General features: G+C 51.6%; 1 protein-coding gene across 1 annotated transcript; it reads right to left on the bottom strand.

Moving 5' to 3' along the window:
* Nucleotides 1–3,544: 3,544 nt before the first annotated feature.
* Nucleotides 3,545–15,290, bottom strand: LOC144727648 (uncharacterized). The gene is made up of 4 exons (XM_078606617.1): nt 14,955–15,290; nt 13,694–13,894; nt 10,713–11,035; nt 3,545–7,344 (listed from the first exon to the last, which is right to left on the bottom strand). Exons 1-4 carry the CDS (start codon nt 15,193–15,195, stop codon nt 6,454–6,456), a joined length of 1,656 nt encoding a protein of 551 aa, XP_078462743.1. The 5' UTR covers nt 15,196–15,290; the 3' UTR covers nt 3,545–6,453.
* Nucleotides 15,291–16,719: the final 1,429 nt, after the last annotated feature.

Raw genomic sequence — 16,719 nt, 5'->3', positions numbered from 1 at the left:
TTATTATGTTTTATTTTATTATTTTCCTTCGACGTGACTTTACCGAAAGAACCAAGAAGAAGCTTCATAGCTCTTCGGATTCTTCCAGTATAAACACATGTCATGATACTGCTGATTCTGATTGTGCCTGTGGAAGACGCAGCTCTTTCACATCCCGGACAGGATGTCCAACTCTGGTTGGATAGTGCGTGCGATCGATTGGTCCGGGTCTGGCGGGCACTGACAACACGCAGATAAAGGTCGCACGGTCTTCTTGCCGTTTGAGTAGCAGTTACACGCATTTCATTTTCGGCAATAGCTTTAACAAACGTATTAAAAACCTATTTATTCATATGTTGCCAATATTTTAGGATATACTAATTTTTTTCTGCAAATGAAACCTAAATATAACACGTTCCTTCTGAGTGGGCAGGTAGGAACTTGGTTGGACAGCGCCTTCGTGCACGACAGACAAATATGCACGACAGACAGACAAATAATCCCTGGTGGGCAGTGTGGAACTTGTTGTTCCTACCTGTATAAGTGTAGTGTATCGTGTCGTGTATAGTGTAGTGTGTAGGTTAAACGTTGAGTTTTATAAGGACACCACGGGGTGACCAGCCCCCCAGCCCCACCCTCCCCACCCAGCCCCTCCCCACCCTCCCCACTCAGCCCCTCCCCACCCTCCCCACCCAGCCCCTCCCCACCTTCCCCACCCAACCCCTCCCCACCCTCCCCTTTCCTCCCAGCCCCAACCCTCCCACCCTCCCCTCCCCAAATGCACGACAGACAGACAAATAATCCCTGGTGGGCAGTGTGGAACCTGTTGTTCCTACCTGTATTAAAACAAATCAAACTTAGGAACACATCATGCCATACGTTTTCTCCACGTGCCTTGCATATGCGCGAACGGCAGGTTGCTATGCACATACATGTCAGTAGAGGGCAGACAATGTGCGTCTCTCGAATGATCCCTCTTCTAACGTTAAGAACATCTTGGTTCGCTGCAGTCGGAACTTCATGGGTATTTAAACACACTAAATATCTGCGTCAGTTATGTACGTGTCTCAACAGAAAAGGAATGCAAAACAAATACATCCTATTTGGTGTGCGATAAAGTAATGCTGCTGGTAAATATAATGTAGATCTAAAAGTTTATTTAGTTTAACCAGATGTTGTTTAACTCAAGGGGACCAGGGCGAGTCTCGTGCATTATCAGCAAACAGTGAAAATAACATCATCGCTAACAACGCGAGTCATGGTTTCGTGATTCCCTGCAGCAGATAAACCAGCCATCAGCAGCGTGATACTTCCAGAGTGAGCTAGATACGGTACAACTTTACCAAGGGGAAGGTTTGGGTGTCCTCAAATTACTACATTTTCAATTGGTCCCTACATTAAACACATTCTTGCGGAGGGAGCTGGTAGGAACGTTGTCTTGCTCGGTCAATGGCCAGGGTCAACGGCGGCGTGGTGTATTCCGCAAATATGCCCGACTGTGAGGGCGGGCACAAGCCGGCGTGAGTAGGTGAAACGTTGAGTTTTATAAGGGCACCACGGGGTGACCAGCCCCTCCCCACCCAGCCCCTCCCCACCCTCCCCTCGCAGCCCCTCCCCACCCTCCCCACCCAGCCCCTCCCCACCCAGCCCCTCCCCACCCTCCCCTCCCCACCCAGCCCCTCCCCACCTAGCCCCTCCCCTCCCCACCCAGCCCCACCCTCCCCACCCAGCCCCTCCCCACTCTCCACCTCCCTCCCCACCCAGCCCCTCCCTGCACGACGGACACAATAAACCACTGTGGGCTGGTGTAACCAGGAAGTTCCTACCAGCATAATAACATATTTCCTCTGGTGCATATCCCCCCTCCTCCCCTCTCTCTCTTCCCGTGGATCCGTCACTGACTCATAATAAGAAGTCGTATTTCTCCAGGCCTCAGAATTCCAAGAGGAAACACGATTCTAGCAGCAACAACCTCTTGCAAAAACAGGCGAGAAATGTGAGTGGTGTCGTTGGCCCATTGGGGCCCTAAGCACACATTCATTACCACCCCCTCCAACCACTTTGAATTACTGCAGAAACGTTCCGGTGAGATAAAAGCCCGAAATGATTACCTATTGCGGTATACTCTTAGGTTTTTTCGGTAAAGTCAAGTAGGAAAAAAAAGGACAAAAAAGGAAAATAACTCAATTAAATCACGACGTTTCGGAGGCAACACAAGTCTCCGTCTTCAGGTGGGATCGTCATAGCTAAATTTACTGTATCAAGTGTTGCCTCCAAAACGTCGTGATTTAATTGAGTTATTTTCATTTATTATTATTTTTTTACCTACGTGACTTTACCGAAAAAACTTAAGAGTATGAATCCTTGCAGTCACGAAAGCTTCAAATCTACCTATTGCGGTGTGTAAATACATCAGCAGTGGAGAGACAAATGCGTGGTGCTAGCCGCACTATCCCCTCTTGTTCACTGTGCCGGAGTTCATAAGTACTCCTCGCTATAACGTAGATCAGCACTTGCCCCAACAGTTGGTTAGGCTGTACAGGGGATCTTTGTCTTTACGTGTGCCACCTGGGCTGGTTGAAGGTATAATAAAAGGTGTTAATATGGATTACGGTCATTCAGAACCTTGATGTTTTTTTAACACGTGGAATAAATGTGGCTTACTACGAGTATATATACATCACCGATAATTACTATAATTACAGATGAATGGCTTCGTTTGAGTTGAAGTAACACACGTTGCTGTTTTCCGACCTTTTTTTGTATTACAATCATTGCAAATCTCCGTGTGCGGCACCTCATCAAAGGAAGCCGTGGTTTGCTTATGGCGCTTAAAACCACAGGTGAGAAATTTAACTTCATCTTCAAACGCAACTCTCTTCAAAAGGTGCTGCAATTTAGGCGACACACACTGACCGCCCAGGCGGACAATCCATCCACGGCCTGTCCGCGTCACACGCCAGCGGCTATCGCGCAATGGAAGTGAATTGAGAGAGAGAGAGAAAGGGGGGAGAGCTAAGATACGGTGTTTCAGAACGTCGCTTTTATGGACAACTTTTCAGTGAACGCATTTTGTTTCGCACATCGAGGATGCCCGTACGATAATATAAAGCATTAGACGCCGTTCCAGAAGCTTCACCAAGGCGGTTGGGGCAGTCATAAAATGTAACATTTTACAAATAGGGCCCCCTACATTAATAATAATACATGGGTTGTATTTTCTCTGGTATATCGATACAAATACCAATCTTCAGGGTCTCAATGGGGGGTGGGAAATCACCGCTCCCCGACCTTTGGACCCACCTCTGAAATAGAAGTCTTGTTGGCCTTCCACTGACCCTTAAATTAATTTGAAGGTGAATAATTTCAAGGTAGTCTCATAGCAATGGGTAGGGGGGAAAAACCAACGGCTGCAGGAGATAATAAATGTTTGCTTTCCATCTTTCTAAGCAAATACTGGTCAACGGAAAAGATAAAAAAAAATCTTCGCTTGCAGAAGCTTTCATTCTTCCATGTAGGAACGAGCAATGTTGAATGTATAAGCAACGACCATGCAAATACGTGATCAGGTAAAAGTACATTTATTACAGTTCGCATATTGAACAGAAATTATACCAAAACAGAGGGAGTGCGTACAATAATTAAACTAATTATTCAATGGAGCACTCAACAAATTATTTGAATCTCATTATAGTGCGGGGGCGATGAGGCGGCTGGGAGCAGAGATCCATTTATATTACAGAGATGCACCATAATGGCTGGATAATTGTCAATCACATCATCTACTCGTTGAGGCTGGCCATAATATTTACTGTAATAATTAAATGGTTCTCGCCATTTTACTACTGCCACGCTGCTTGTAAGGCTCACACCACAGCGCCGTGCGTGTGCGATGCATTTCGAGCTGGGGAGGCGATGGTGACGACATTATCCACCCCCTTCAGCAGATGCCACCGAATGCGATTCGAAGACCATTATCAGCAATCCGATCGTCGTCCTCGAACAACACTTGCAAGGTGAGCTCTGCTGAGAAGCAGCAGCAGCAGCCGCGCCGCCGCTGTTAAAGCAATGAAGCTGCGGTTAAACGGACGGGTGACACATAGCGTGCCGTGCTCGAGTACGGACGGACGCTGCCACAGCGGTGTAGCAGTTCGCACGATGAACGTGCAATCCCCGAGGTCGCCCGTTCAATTCAGCCTCCCGGTGCGACAGTTGTGAAACGATGTGAATGTTTCTTAACCCCACCCCCCCCCGTTCGACTGACTGGCGAGCTACTAACCGTGGGTGCACCGCGGTTAGTCGAGCGCCAGGTCGTGTGCGGTGGGGTAAGGTGTGGGTAACTTGGCCAGTGGAGGTCCATCCACAAGCAGTGGCATACGCAAAGCACTTGCAGGGCTGCGCCTTTACCTGTGCAGTCGTATCGAGTACATGTCGGGCCCGCCCTTTTGTCAACAATTACAACCTTGTTCACGTAAACTATAAATCATGAGCTGGCAATTGACTCCGCATGCATTGTAATGGGTGGAGCGGACAAGTTGCTGTCCTGAAAAATAACATTCAGTCACGCAGATAATTATCCACATATCACGTCGATCCTTGTGGAATGTTCATTTCTCACGATTGAGAGACACGTACAAGACTGGTTGCAAGCTTCCCCTATTGGCAGCAAAAGTTCTGCAACGAACAGCGGCACACCACCAATGTGCCTGTAGGAGGAGAGTTTTCAATAAGTGCATGGGTGAGGGTGAGGAGCATGACCGCTGACCATGAACACTGAACAAAAGTTGGCATTACACTGAGAGACAGATGGGTCAGGTGAGCGATGCACATCACAGACATCATATCGATTGGTTAAAAGTAGCTGGGATTGGGCATGACTCATCACACGGTAAGGGATGATGGCCGATGGGCAAGACTGGAGGCAGAATGAATTCCAAGTGAGGACGGGATGAGAGCCACCGCAGAGAGTTGCAGCAATGAGATAATTTCATGTGCACGAGGTCACATGGTATCACCGAGCTGTGAGGGATGGGGAGATCGTCTAGCAGTGGCTAGACCATAGCAGCTGCTGCTGATGATGATGACCACACCGCTGTTGAAGTCTTAAAGAGGACAGAGGCGTGATATTTCACGGCGGGGCGATGATGTGTGCCTGCCACTGTGCGTAAGCTGATATTGTAACCCTCCCCTGGCATCATGCGATGAGCACTGCGTGAGTTCGGCCTTCATTTTAATTATTTACATTTCGCACCACCGCTTACATGAGCACGGAGAAATCTTTAAACAAAGTATTTGGTCAAAGCGTTCCAATATTTACGAGGGGGAAAACATCGGACGCATTTGGAATGTAAATCATTCATGCAAAAAATAATACTTACACTGGGGAAAAATTGTGAGGATTTTCCATCATTACAATTGAGCAGATCTTCCCATCATTGTTATGCGACCGTTGATTTAACGTTCCGATAGAAATAACCCCGCGACCCACGTCGGTAAAATTTCCATGATACCAGAAAAAGAGACGGCGTGCGATGACGACAGAATAGATGACTGGCGTGCGATTAGAAATCACACGCTACAGTGTGGAGGCCTTGCAAACACTGCTGGCTTTTCGAGGCACCACACCAAAATGTTTGATCTCCAGCTAAAGGTCAGTTAACGTCCGTGCCCCCTCTTCTGCCCTCGAGAGGGGTGATAACCCAAAAAACATGAGTCTGTTTTATGTTTTATCCTGTCACACAAGGCAATGTTGTGCATACGAGAGGACGTTCACCGCGGAGACGGAGTAACAAAATCTGCTCGTGCGCGGGTGCCGAGTGTTGTATGACACCCGAGGATCGTGGGAGGGTGACGGCCTTAATCCAGCCGTGAATCGGTCGTGGCTGATGACGAGGGCAGCGTTAAGAAGTCAACTCCCGGTCAGTGCTTGTACGCAAGTGCTTACGCGGATGCAACCGCGTCGTCCGGCAGTTCCGTGCTGCTGTTACGGGAGCTCGACGCTGGCGAATGCCCGCTCAACGCTTGGTGATCGCCCGCTCAACGCTTGGTGATCGCCCGCTCAACGCTTGGTGATCGCCCGCTCAACGCTTGGTGATTGCCCGCTCAACGCTTGGTGATTGCCCGCTCAACGCTTGGTGATTGCCCGCTCAACGCTTGGTGATCGCCCGCTCAACGCTTGGTGATCGCCCGCTCAACGCTTGGTGAACACCCACTCAACGCTGCCCGCTCAACGCTTGGTGATCGCCCGCTCAACGCTTGGTGATTGCCCGCTCAACGCTTGGTGAACACCCGCTCAACGCTGCCCGCTCAACGCTTGGTGATTGCCCGCTCAACGCTTGGTGATCGCCCGCTCAACGCTTGGTGATCGCCCGCTCAACGCTTGGTGAACACCCACTCAACGCTGCCCGCTCAACGCTTGGTGATCGCCCGCTCAACGCTTGGTGATCGCCCGCTCAACGCTTGGTGATCGCCCGCTCAACGCTTGGTGATGATTGCCCGCTCAACGCTTGGTGATTGCCCGCTCAACGCTGCCCGCTCAACGCTTGGTGATCGCCCGCTCAACGCTTGGTGATTCGGACGCCGATGGCCAGGCTGTGCTCGGCGGTGAACACGCACGCCAAGCTGGCGCCGAAGGTCAGGCAGTCGCCGCCTTTGGCGAGCGCGGGCGACGCGCTGTCGTCCCACACCGAGCGCACCGGCGCCTCCCAGCAGAGCCGTTGCCTCCGCGCCCCCTCCGCCTTCAGCTCCAGCCGGTAGCTGAAGGCCTCGGCTTGCTCGGGGCTGCCGATCAGCGCCACGGCGGCCAGGAAGTGCTGCTGGCACGGGGCGTGGCCGCACCCGCCGGGCCCCAGCGACACGCCGGTGCAGACGCGCGGAGCGGCCCCCGCGCGGGGGTGGCGCGGGCGGCGTGCCTGTCCGGTCGCCAGAGGCCGGCGCTCCGTAGGGTCTGGGAGCTGGGCCGACCCGCCCGCCGTCCCGCCGGACCCCGGGATGGGCGACGTTCCTCCCGTCGGGTGGTGGGACGGGACCGACTTCCGGGCGTCCGGGGGGGGCGGCCACTTCCTGCCACGATGACGCTCCTCGGCCCTGGGGCCGGACGAATCCCTGTTCCCTCGGAGAGGCCACTTCCCGCCGTCGTAGGGGATGCCCGGGGGCCGGGGCGTCACGTGCGTGGCCGCGCTGCCGTTCGTCCGCTTTCGCCCTCGGGTCCTTGCCCGGTTCGCTCCTCAACTCGGCTTGTGCTCCCCACGCCGGCTCCTTCTCCAGCACCAAGAGGAACACCTGCCCCAGGCAGGATTGCATCATCGCCCAGCTGGCGCTGCCAGGCAGGTCCACGCCACTTGCCAGGAACATGATGTTTTCCCCCTGGTCGAGAAGATACAGGTGAAGAGGAGTTTCCCGTGCGCAACGTGAGCAAGCAAAGGCGTCAAAGTGAGACCGCGTAGCTTCTCGTGGCTGTCATTCCGCTCTCATGACGGCCGTAAGAATTGTCCGGATCTTAAAATCACTACGGTTGGAGTAGCCGTAATTGTTACGATATTGGGTCTAAGTCCCAAGCGCCAGAGTGAATGTTGTTAACTGCACATGATGCGGAATGTAACAAGGAGTACGGAGCTCCCCGCGATTTCTACAGAATATTTTCGTATCACCTCAAAATAGCAACACACGCCATCCTCCGCAACGATTGCTGCACATTGTACATTTTCCTGATTGCACAATTCTGCTACAAATTGAGCCCAATTTCATGACAAGCGTGATAGAGAACATTTGCCAAGATACTGCGCTGTACATTCCCAACGTTTGTAACTTTCGAGTTGGTCTATTCGTGTATATCCATGCGCAAAATACAAAGAACCCCCATATAGATACGTACACTGTCGGTGTGTGTTTTAGTGAGCACCTATTCAAGCTGGCAAGCACATGATGAGGAAGTGTGGCCAGCTCCATGCCTAACCACCTTTGTCTTCCCATTGCTGATATTTACACGCCACACCAGACAAGAATTTAAGGCGGAGTTGACCTAGAAATAACCCAAGGCACGTTCAGATGTTAGCACACCGCTGACATTATCCTTGGTGGTGGATGAAACCCAGATGTATGGCATAGTGCAGTACTGTGCCACCGTTCCACACAAAGACAAAGGTCCCCCACGTAGCCTTTAAAGACCGTTGGGGCAAGTTATGTTTGCGTGCACCTAAAGAAGGCCGGCACGGCACACGAGGGGGTGGTGTGGCCAGCACCACGCCTGGTCGCGTTTTTGTTCACATGCATCGCACCACGTACTCGTTTAATGCCGAGTCTACCTAAGGGAAACCCAGAACCGGTTCAGATATTCACCACTGATGTGGGCTGTGAGCGGAAATCGAATGTGCTATCCATTGTGCCACCGCTCTCCACCGAAAAAACAAAGATCCTCCGTATAGCCTCAACAGACTGTTGGGGCAAGTGCTGTTAAGTGAGCACCTATGAAGGCCGACAAGGAACACGAGGGGGTAGGTGGTTAGCACCACGCCCGGCCGCCTGTGTCTCCCAAGTGGCAATGTTTACACACCACACCTGATACTCATTTAAGGCTGAGTCGACCTCGGGGATTCCCAGGGCCGGTTCAGATGATCGCCACTAATTGACAGCCGCGAGAAGGAATTGAACCCGGATCGCCGGGTTCGTAGCGCAGCGCGCCAACCGCTACACTACCGCCGTGAACGGGGTTGGAACGCGCTACCCACTGCGCCACCACTCCCCCACACACAGCCGCATGCACACACACATACGCTCAATAACAAGACTCCTATTTTGAGACATGGCGACTGCATGTTTCAGATTAAAGTGTCGCTCGCTCAACTCGTAAATGCAGCAGAAATCCACACTCTCTTGATGGGGAAGGCCTCTTCTTCACAGGAATAGCCACTGATAATTTTACACAAAGTGCGACTCAATTTATTGACCTTGAAGGGATAATCGGCTGTGTCGAGCCTGAACTAGGATTTTTGAACTCGCAACCTGCTTTGTGAATGTTATACAGGAGGTCGTAGGTTCGATCCTGACCCTGTTCTCCCCGTGGTCGCGTGGATTTTTCTCCAGGTCCTCCGGTTTCCTCCACATTTAGAAACATGCGTTTCAAGTATTTGGCTGCTATAAATTTCCCCACGATAGGCAACTTCGTTGGGCGATCATTTGTGATAGCCAGGACACTTCTGAAAAATAGCTCAGTGTGCCCTTACCTGGTAAAATAAAAGCAGTCTAATAGTTTGATTGCGGTGTGTGTGCAGTCGGCACACTGAGGCCATCGATTCGCTGCTACGCTTGAGAAAATGGTTCAACCACAATCGGCTGAAACCCGGATCCCAACCCAGGACCTCTTTCGGTAAAGTCACGTAGGTAAAAAATGAAATTAATATTAATAAAAATAAAACAAGAAAATCACGACGTTTCGGAGGCAACACAAGCTTCCGTCTTCAGGTGAAACTGTCACAGCAAAATATCTGTATCAAGTGAAGAGAAGTCCCAAGAGGCACGACCTTATATACTGGTTAAGGGGGGAGAAGCCAAGATGGGCCGCGGGAGAGGAAGAGTTGTGAGATGGTCAGTACTGCTGCTGGAACTGAGCCTTTGTAATGTAGATGGCAGAAGTAGATAAGCCAGCCAGTATATAAGGTCGTGCCTCTTGGGACTTCTCTTCACTTGATACAGATATTTTGCTGTGACAGTTTCACCTGAAGACGGAAGCTTGTGTTGCCTCCGAAACGTCGTAATTTTATTGTTTTATTTTTATCAATTTTAATTTCATTTTTTACCTATGTGACTTTACCGAAAGAACTAAGAGTATGAATCCTTGCAGTCACGAAAGCTTCAAATCTAGAATCGACTATTTGGCTCTCTCCGATCCACCCAGCCACCTCGGTAACATCCGGTAGCGACGCTCCGCACATCCCTCCTTGCGCAGGCGAGTGGCGGTAGACGGTAAATACATCAGGGCACATCCTTCACTCTGTTGGCCGTAAAGTGATGTTGTTCATTTATTTAACAAATGCCTACACCGGTAGACTGCAACTACAATTGCTGATGGCATGTGTCACCCGCCGTGCGAAAACACGTTTCTCCGCTCGCACGCAGGAAATTACATTGAGCCGAGTGACTTGGCAGCGAGCAGCAAATGTTCACCTGTTCCCAATTAACTGCCCCTGAGATCCGCGCTGAGGAAGCACAGCACGTACTGGTGGTAAGGAAAGGCACGGCAGCATTTTCCACTACACCGGGACCCGCTCTCCCTTGACGCCGCTGCGCAGGTTTCCGCTGTTGTGTTGCTGCACGGCTCTCCGTTTTGTTTTCAGGTCATACCGCATGTTGTTCGGCACGATGTCCGACGTTTCGCTCCCCCGAAAAAGCTCCCAGGACGTGAAGCGAAACGTCGGACAATATGTCGAACGGCATGGGGGGGGGAGGGGGGGGTACGACCCGGAAACACACTGCGAGGAATTCTTTCCGCGATCGTACGACTGCTCACTCTCGCCGTTGTGCCGTCACGGTTTTTATTCACCTATCAGCAACATCCTCGCGTGAGTCTCACGGCGAGTTTTTAGGAGGATCCTTTTCGGTCAATTGCCCTTCGACAGAGCTCCAAATCGAAGTCTCACCAACCCGAACCGAGGATCATCATCATAAACAACGAGCCGCACTTTGCGCGGAACGAGACGAGCACGCAGACTCCTGAGTGCCGCTGCCGCCCGACCTACCTGCAGGGTGCCGATGGTGTCGTGAGCGGCCTGCAGGTGGGCCTTCACGTCCTTGACGGGGCCTCGCCACGGGCACGTGGCCCCGGGGCAGGGGCATGCGCCAGGGCGGAAGTCGCAGCTCCGCTCGTGCGCTCGCCGCTCGGCATGCGAGGCGGCGTCGTGCGAGCAGCCCGCGGCCGCGTGCCGGCACGGAGCGGCGACCGGCACCTCGCCGGCTGGACGCTCCCCGGGCCGGGCCCCGCGGCGGGCGCGCAGGGCGCTCGCCAGGAGGCGCGAGAGGCCGGAGGGCCGCGCGGACGGGTCGTCGCTCTGCCGCTCCGGGGCTGGCGGGGGAGACGGGGCGGGAAAGCACCCGCGTTGTTGTTGGTGACGACGCGGGTAAAATAACGCGCGCTCTCGTTCGTCCAGCGAAGCCCCATCGAGTCGTAGGACTCGCTTTCAGGCAATCAACGGCGAGTGTTTATACGTGCGGGAGGAAAGCGGACCACCAGGAGAAAAACCCAGGTGCGCGAGGGGGGCAACGCTCTATCCCCACTACTATGAGTCCGCTTGCGTTTTTGTGAAGATCAATGGGCACAGCACCTCCAGCATGACCTGGTTTTAATTCTAGATTTGAAGCTTTCGTGACTGCAAGGATACATACTCGGTAAAGTTACATAGGTAAAAAATGTTTTAAGATGGAGGCTTGTGTTGCCTCCGAAACGTCGTGGTTAAATGTATTTGTTTTCTTTTTAACCTACGTGACTTTACCGAAAAAACCAAAGAGTACGGCCTGGTTTCTTTGACAATGAAAATTTCACGTTACTTTCTTTAAATTATGCATAAAGGATAGCTCGTGCACTGTGCGTGTTCTGCAATACGGAGTGGAGTTACAAGGAGCCCATATTCACATGCAAAATTACCAAACATGTCTAAAAAAAATAAAGGTTGTGAATGACAACCATAATTCACGTATTTACCCACCATGCAAAATTATTAAGACGTTGCCTCCGTAGTTCAGTTGTAATTCACGGGGGAATAGTGGCACATTTAGTGAGCACCCTGCACTGTGACCCTCGCCACCTGAGTTTTCTGGCCAGAGGTAACATCAGTGGCGAGTGAAATCTTCACTGGGCCCCACATCCAACCTGCACTGACCAGCATCGCGACGTATTGTTAAAAAGTCCCCATGACTGATACAACATGGGGAGGCCTTCATCCATCTGTGGACTGACAAAGATCTGTACATTATTTTTACAATAAATATTGTAAAATTTAAATCTATGCCTGAATACAAAAAATAATAAATACCATTAAACATGCCTCTGTTCTGAGCTCATAGCAAAGATGCCCATCTCTGGCAATAAATAATATAGTTATGGTAAATAATCATGGGACCTCCTTTGCCAGTGTCAAAATATAAGAATAGGTTTTCCCCTTTTTTCTGGCAACAAAACAGGTGTTAAGATGTTAAATCACCAAACAGAAACCTTTTGCAAGGAATCATGTCTGCATTAACCACATACACTTGTGGTGAAAATACAAACAAAAAAACATGCTCTGACAGTATATGCATTGTCTTTGAAACTGATTGGTCCACACCGGAGACAGCTTTTTTTAGAGCCTAATCTCAAACAGTGTGAGACCAGAGGACGCCAAAAGGCTTTTTGGCGTCCTCTAAAGAAAGCTGTCTGGTGTGGACCAATCAGTTTCAAAGACAATGCATATACTGTCAGAGCGTGTGTTTTTTGTTTGTATTTTCACAAGCATCTGTGGTTAATGCAGACATGATTCCTTGCAAAACGTTTCAGTTTGGTGATTTAACATCTTAACACCTGTTTTGTTGCCAAAAAAAGGGGAAAATCTATTCTTATGGGTAAATAATCTTGAAACAAAAGGTAAAGGTGCAGCAATGAAACTGCCTGCTCACGACACTGATGGCAGGATGGCATCCACAAGAGGGAGCTCTCGGAAGCCCTTCGAGCGTGCACTTGGCCTACTCTTCCATGCATTCAGACGTGGCGAACCCATTGATGCTGCTGGATGAACGGCGGTGGCACGGGGGATCTAAGAAACGTATTGTTACAACTGCCACGCCACGAGTTTGAGTCGAGCCAGTGACGACTGGATTGCAAGTCCAGTGTGGTAACCATTACTCCACAGCGCTGGTAATTAACACTGTAATGTTGGGGAAATCATTTGAAAACAATACCGTGGGTTTTTTTTTATTATGCACGCAAATTATCACCCAGTGCTTGAGAACCGCCCTGCAGCACATTTTTCTAGGAAATGCGATTAGCGCACAGCCTTGAGCGATAACAACTGTACGTAATGTAACGAGTCGTTGAAGAAATGCTAAATCGTGCTGAAAGATTCCCACGATGCACGGCGGCGCCTTCCCATCGCACCAGGAGGCATCACACTGGGGGGCATCTCACCGAGGTCCTTGTATTGAGCCGGTCCGATTGAACATTCCCCGCAACTATTATTATTATTACAATTACAATGATTACGCCTGTTCACCCGGGAGAACCTCACTCGATGTCGATGCTATTTTTCGGGGAGAGAGTTTTGCTCTCCCCGAAAAAGTTTGCTGTTGCTGTAATTTGCTGACCCCGTGCCCATACCGCACATCTGTGAAAAAGGAGCTTCTAAATAAAGATCCTGACTCTGCCCAGTTTTCTTCATCGGGGACGAGGTTACAGCCGTGTCATCCCAATCAAGTAATTTTCCAGTTTTGGGATATTTGGGTCAATACCAGCTACTTTGTTTTGTTTTGCTTACTATGGGAGGTAACCGTAGAACCCAGAGAGAAGGCCCATGCAGAATGGGGTGGGTGGCGGGGGGAGGGTGCAGGACATACAAACTCCACCCAGGAAGGTTCCCGAGTCAGGAATCGTAACGAGGTGCTTCTAGTCGTGAGGCACGACGGGCGCCACCACCATTGGGCCTTGCATCTGCTCTTGCACAACAACAACAACAGCAGCAGCAGCTATTCTCACCGCTGGAGCAGCCCTTGCTGGTGGCGCTGGGGTGAGCCGCGGCCACGGCGGCCACGGCGGCGGCACTGGGAGGGGTGGCAGAGCGCGACGCTGCGGGGGACGTCTTCCCCTGGGGCCGTGAGGCCCGCCGGGGAGCGTGGGGGCTACCGGTGCCCGAGGGACGATCCGACGCCGACGGCGCAGCCTCACCGGTGCTGGCGTCTGATGGGGGGGGGGGGGGGCGGGGGGGGGGACACGAGCGTCGGACATTGAACTCTGGTGTGCGCGTTCATGGCGCAGCACGCAAACCATGGTGCATCTAGACCATGAGACTTTCTTGGTGTTTAGGGTTGCATGTTTTTCTCTGAGTGTGGCTGAATAAACACGTTCCATTGTTTGAAAATAAAATGAAAGACTGTGCAAATGTAGAATGCCCATTATTTCTGTCTCAGGAAATACTACATGTGTAGCATTTAGATTTTTTTATTATTTCAATCCGAGCTTGGACAAAAGCAGAGCACTTTGGTGGGAAATGTAACGTTTTCTGCTCCAAAACGAAATCCGTTTTGTGACCGCACAAATTGCTTCCAGTGACTTTGCACGCCACTGAAAGCGCTCGGAGGTCCCTTTTTAAAACCCTGGGCTCAGCTTTTAGCTTTTTCCTGTCCTGCAGCCACCTCGGCTAATTTAATTGTTGAGCCTCCGTGAAACAATTTCCAAAGGAGGAATCTTAATCCTTAAGATCCTTTTTGAAGGGGGCACAGTTACAACATCCAAAGCATGTGGATTTATACAGCGTCTAGACACAAGTGGCTCTTAAGTCGCCGGACTAAAACAGCGTGACGTGCACATTTCCAAGCAGAAGGTGAGATACATATAAAGATATATATGTATATATATACACATATATATAGTACGCATATCGTAGACAAGAGGCAGTCTCAGTCGTAGGCAGGAGAGGAGAGGAAGACAGGGCCAGGGAGTCGACAGCACGGACGGCCGGGCAGCGGAGCACTGCATTGTGGGGGCAGCAAAGGTGACGGAGCGACGTCCAAGGGGCCTCCGCTGCTGGATCGGAGTGCCCGTCACGAGGAGCCGAGCGAGATGAAGGGGGGGGGGGGGGCGGCTGCCGCGCTCCAACCGCAGACACCCCCCACCCCACCGGCTTCGAGCGGCAATTATCCCATCGCCCAGCCGGGGAGCAACTGCCCCCAAAATGCGGCGCGGAAGCCTCCGTGAAGCCGCGAAGAAGCCGCGAAGAAGCCGCCGTGAAACCGCTCACCGGCAGGTGCTTCCAGCGGCGCGGCCACCTCCGGCAAGCGCGGCGCCACGGCGCGGTCGGCACGCTCCCCCCCGGCCGCTGCCCGTTTCCTCCGCGGGTCGCGCAGCCGCGTCACGCAGCTCAGCAGCTCCCAGGCTGCGCGCCAGGGGGGCACCATCCCCCCCCCTCCTCCTCCTCCTCCCAGGCAGCGCCGGGCGCCCGCGGTCTTGGGCTGCTGCTGCTGCTGCTGCTCGCGGCTCATGCTCCCGGGCCACGCGCAGCGCGATCCTCTCTACGCGATGCACACGAGACAAGATTTATGAAGGAGATATCATATTAATTATTATACCGACTGCTTATTTACATCATTACTTTGCGATCCCTTGCCCGCGCCTCCGACTAGCACGGTTGCGGCTACGTACGGTGCGAAAGAAGTTCAACATGCACACGTACAACGTACATGCGTCGGGTGTAATCCGAATTGAGTAGCTTGAGTCACTGGTGTTTGCAGGTAGGGGGGTGACGCTGGCTCTGGCTCGGATATGTTCCGCGATGGCAGCGCGTTGGTCGCCGTGGCTCAAGCAAGCAGCGGTTAATGTCTGCGAAGTGCTGCAGAGCTTGCATGGTCATAGCCCTGTCCCGTTGAGAGAAAGAGATGTGCCTCGACATCGTAAAGCCAGAACTGATTATGCCTTCATCACGCGTGCTGTTTGAATCAAATTAATCAAAGAACCCTCGGAGCAGTTCGCTTTTGAATTCGCGCAGTAATTTCATCGTACAAATCTGGCGGATGCATTTTTAAGAGGCCGTGTGTGTGCGTTAAGGGTGGGGGGGGGGACCAGGGAAATTAAACCCAATCAGGCGATGAGACATCACCACTGTCTCAAGGCCGTTCCCCACAGCGCCAAGAAAGCATTGCATTACGACGACGCTTATATGACCACTGTTCTAAGTACAATCACGCCGTTTACCGAGCAAAGCCTCACAGATGCTCAGCACTCTTTCTTTTCAGGAGGGCATTCAAAGTAGGAGACTGTTCTGCGTAATCCCAATCGAGTCGTTTTTAGGAAATTTTCTGGATCATACTTAGGGTTCTCGGTCACTGATTGTGTTTTGCCTTTGTGAAATGCCATTTTTTCGTTCCTTTTATTGTTGTTCATAAAACGGCGTAGTCGTTTTGTTGTTGTTGTTTGTTGTTGGCGTTGTCGACCAGTTTCCTTTCGCTGTGACGTGTGAGGCACGCGTACCGATACTCGGCGCCGTGCGTATCGCGCCCCCATTTTGTCACCAACATCTGTGCGTACCATCACAGGACGCCCATGAAATAAGATTCCAGCAGCTCTTTGGGCCCTGTCTGCCGAAACAAATCAAATCTATCTAAATCAATCTACAGTGTCTAATTTGGACTATGATGCCGGCGCGCTAATCGCAGACACACACAAACACCCACTCACACATTCGCTCATCCACTCCACACACTGCAGGTCACAAGAACACACACCCACTCACCCATTCGCTCACCCACTCCACACACTGCAGGTCACAAGAACACACACCCACTCACCCATTCGCTCACCCACTCATCACACTGCAGGTTACAAGGACACACACCCACTCACCCATTCGCTCACCCACTCCACACACTGCAGGTCACAAGAACACACACCCACTCACCCATTCGCTCACCCACTCATCACACTGCAGGTTACAAGGACACACACCCACTCACCCATTCGCTCACCCACTCCACACACTGCAGTTCACAAGAACACACACCCACTCACCC

The sequence above is a fragment of the Lampetra planeri genome, chromosome 26, assembly GCF_965212315.1.
Source record: "Lampetra planeri chromosome 26, kcLamPlan1.2.h2, whole genome shotgun sequence".
NCBI lineage: Eukaryota > Metazoa > Chordata > Hyperoartia > Petromyzontiformes > Petromyzontidae > Lampetra > Lampetra planeri.
This window is presented reverse-complemented; position numbering and strand designations above follow the sequence as displayed.

Coding starts and splice junctions, on each gene's coding strand:
- LOC144727648 (XM_078606617.1), bottom strand. CDS start 15,195: ATGAGCCGCGAGCAGCAGCAGCAGCAGCAGCCCAAGACCGCGGGCGCC. Junction 13,895..14,954: donor GCCGCTGGAAGCACCTGCCG/GTGAGCGGTTTC, acceptor CCCCCCCATCAG/ACGCCAGCACCGGTGAGGCT. Junction 7,345..10,712: donor ACACCATCGGCACCCTGCAG/GTAGGTCGGGCG, acceptor CTTCTCGACCAG/GGGGAAAACATCATGTTCCT.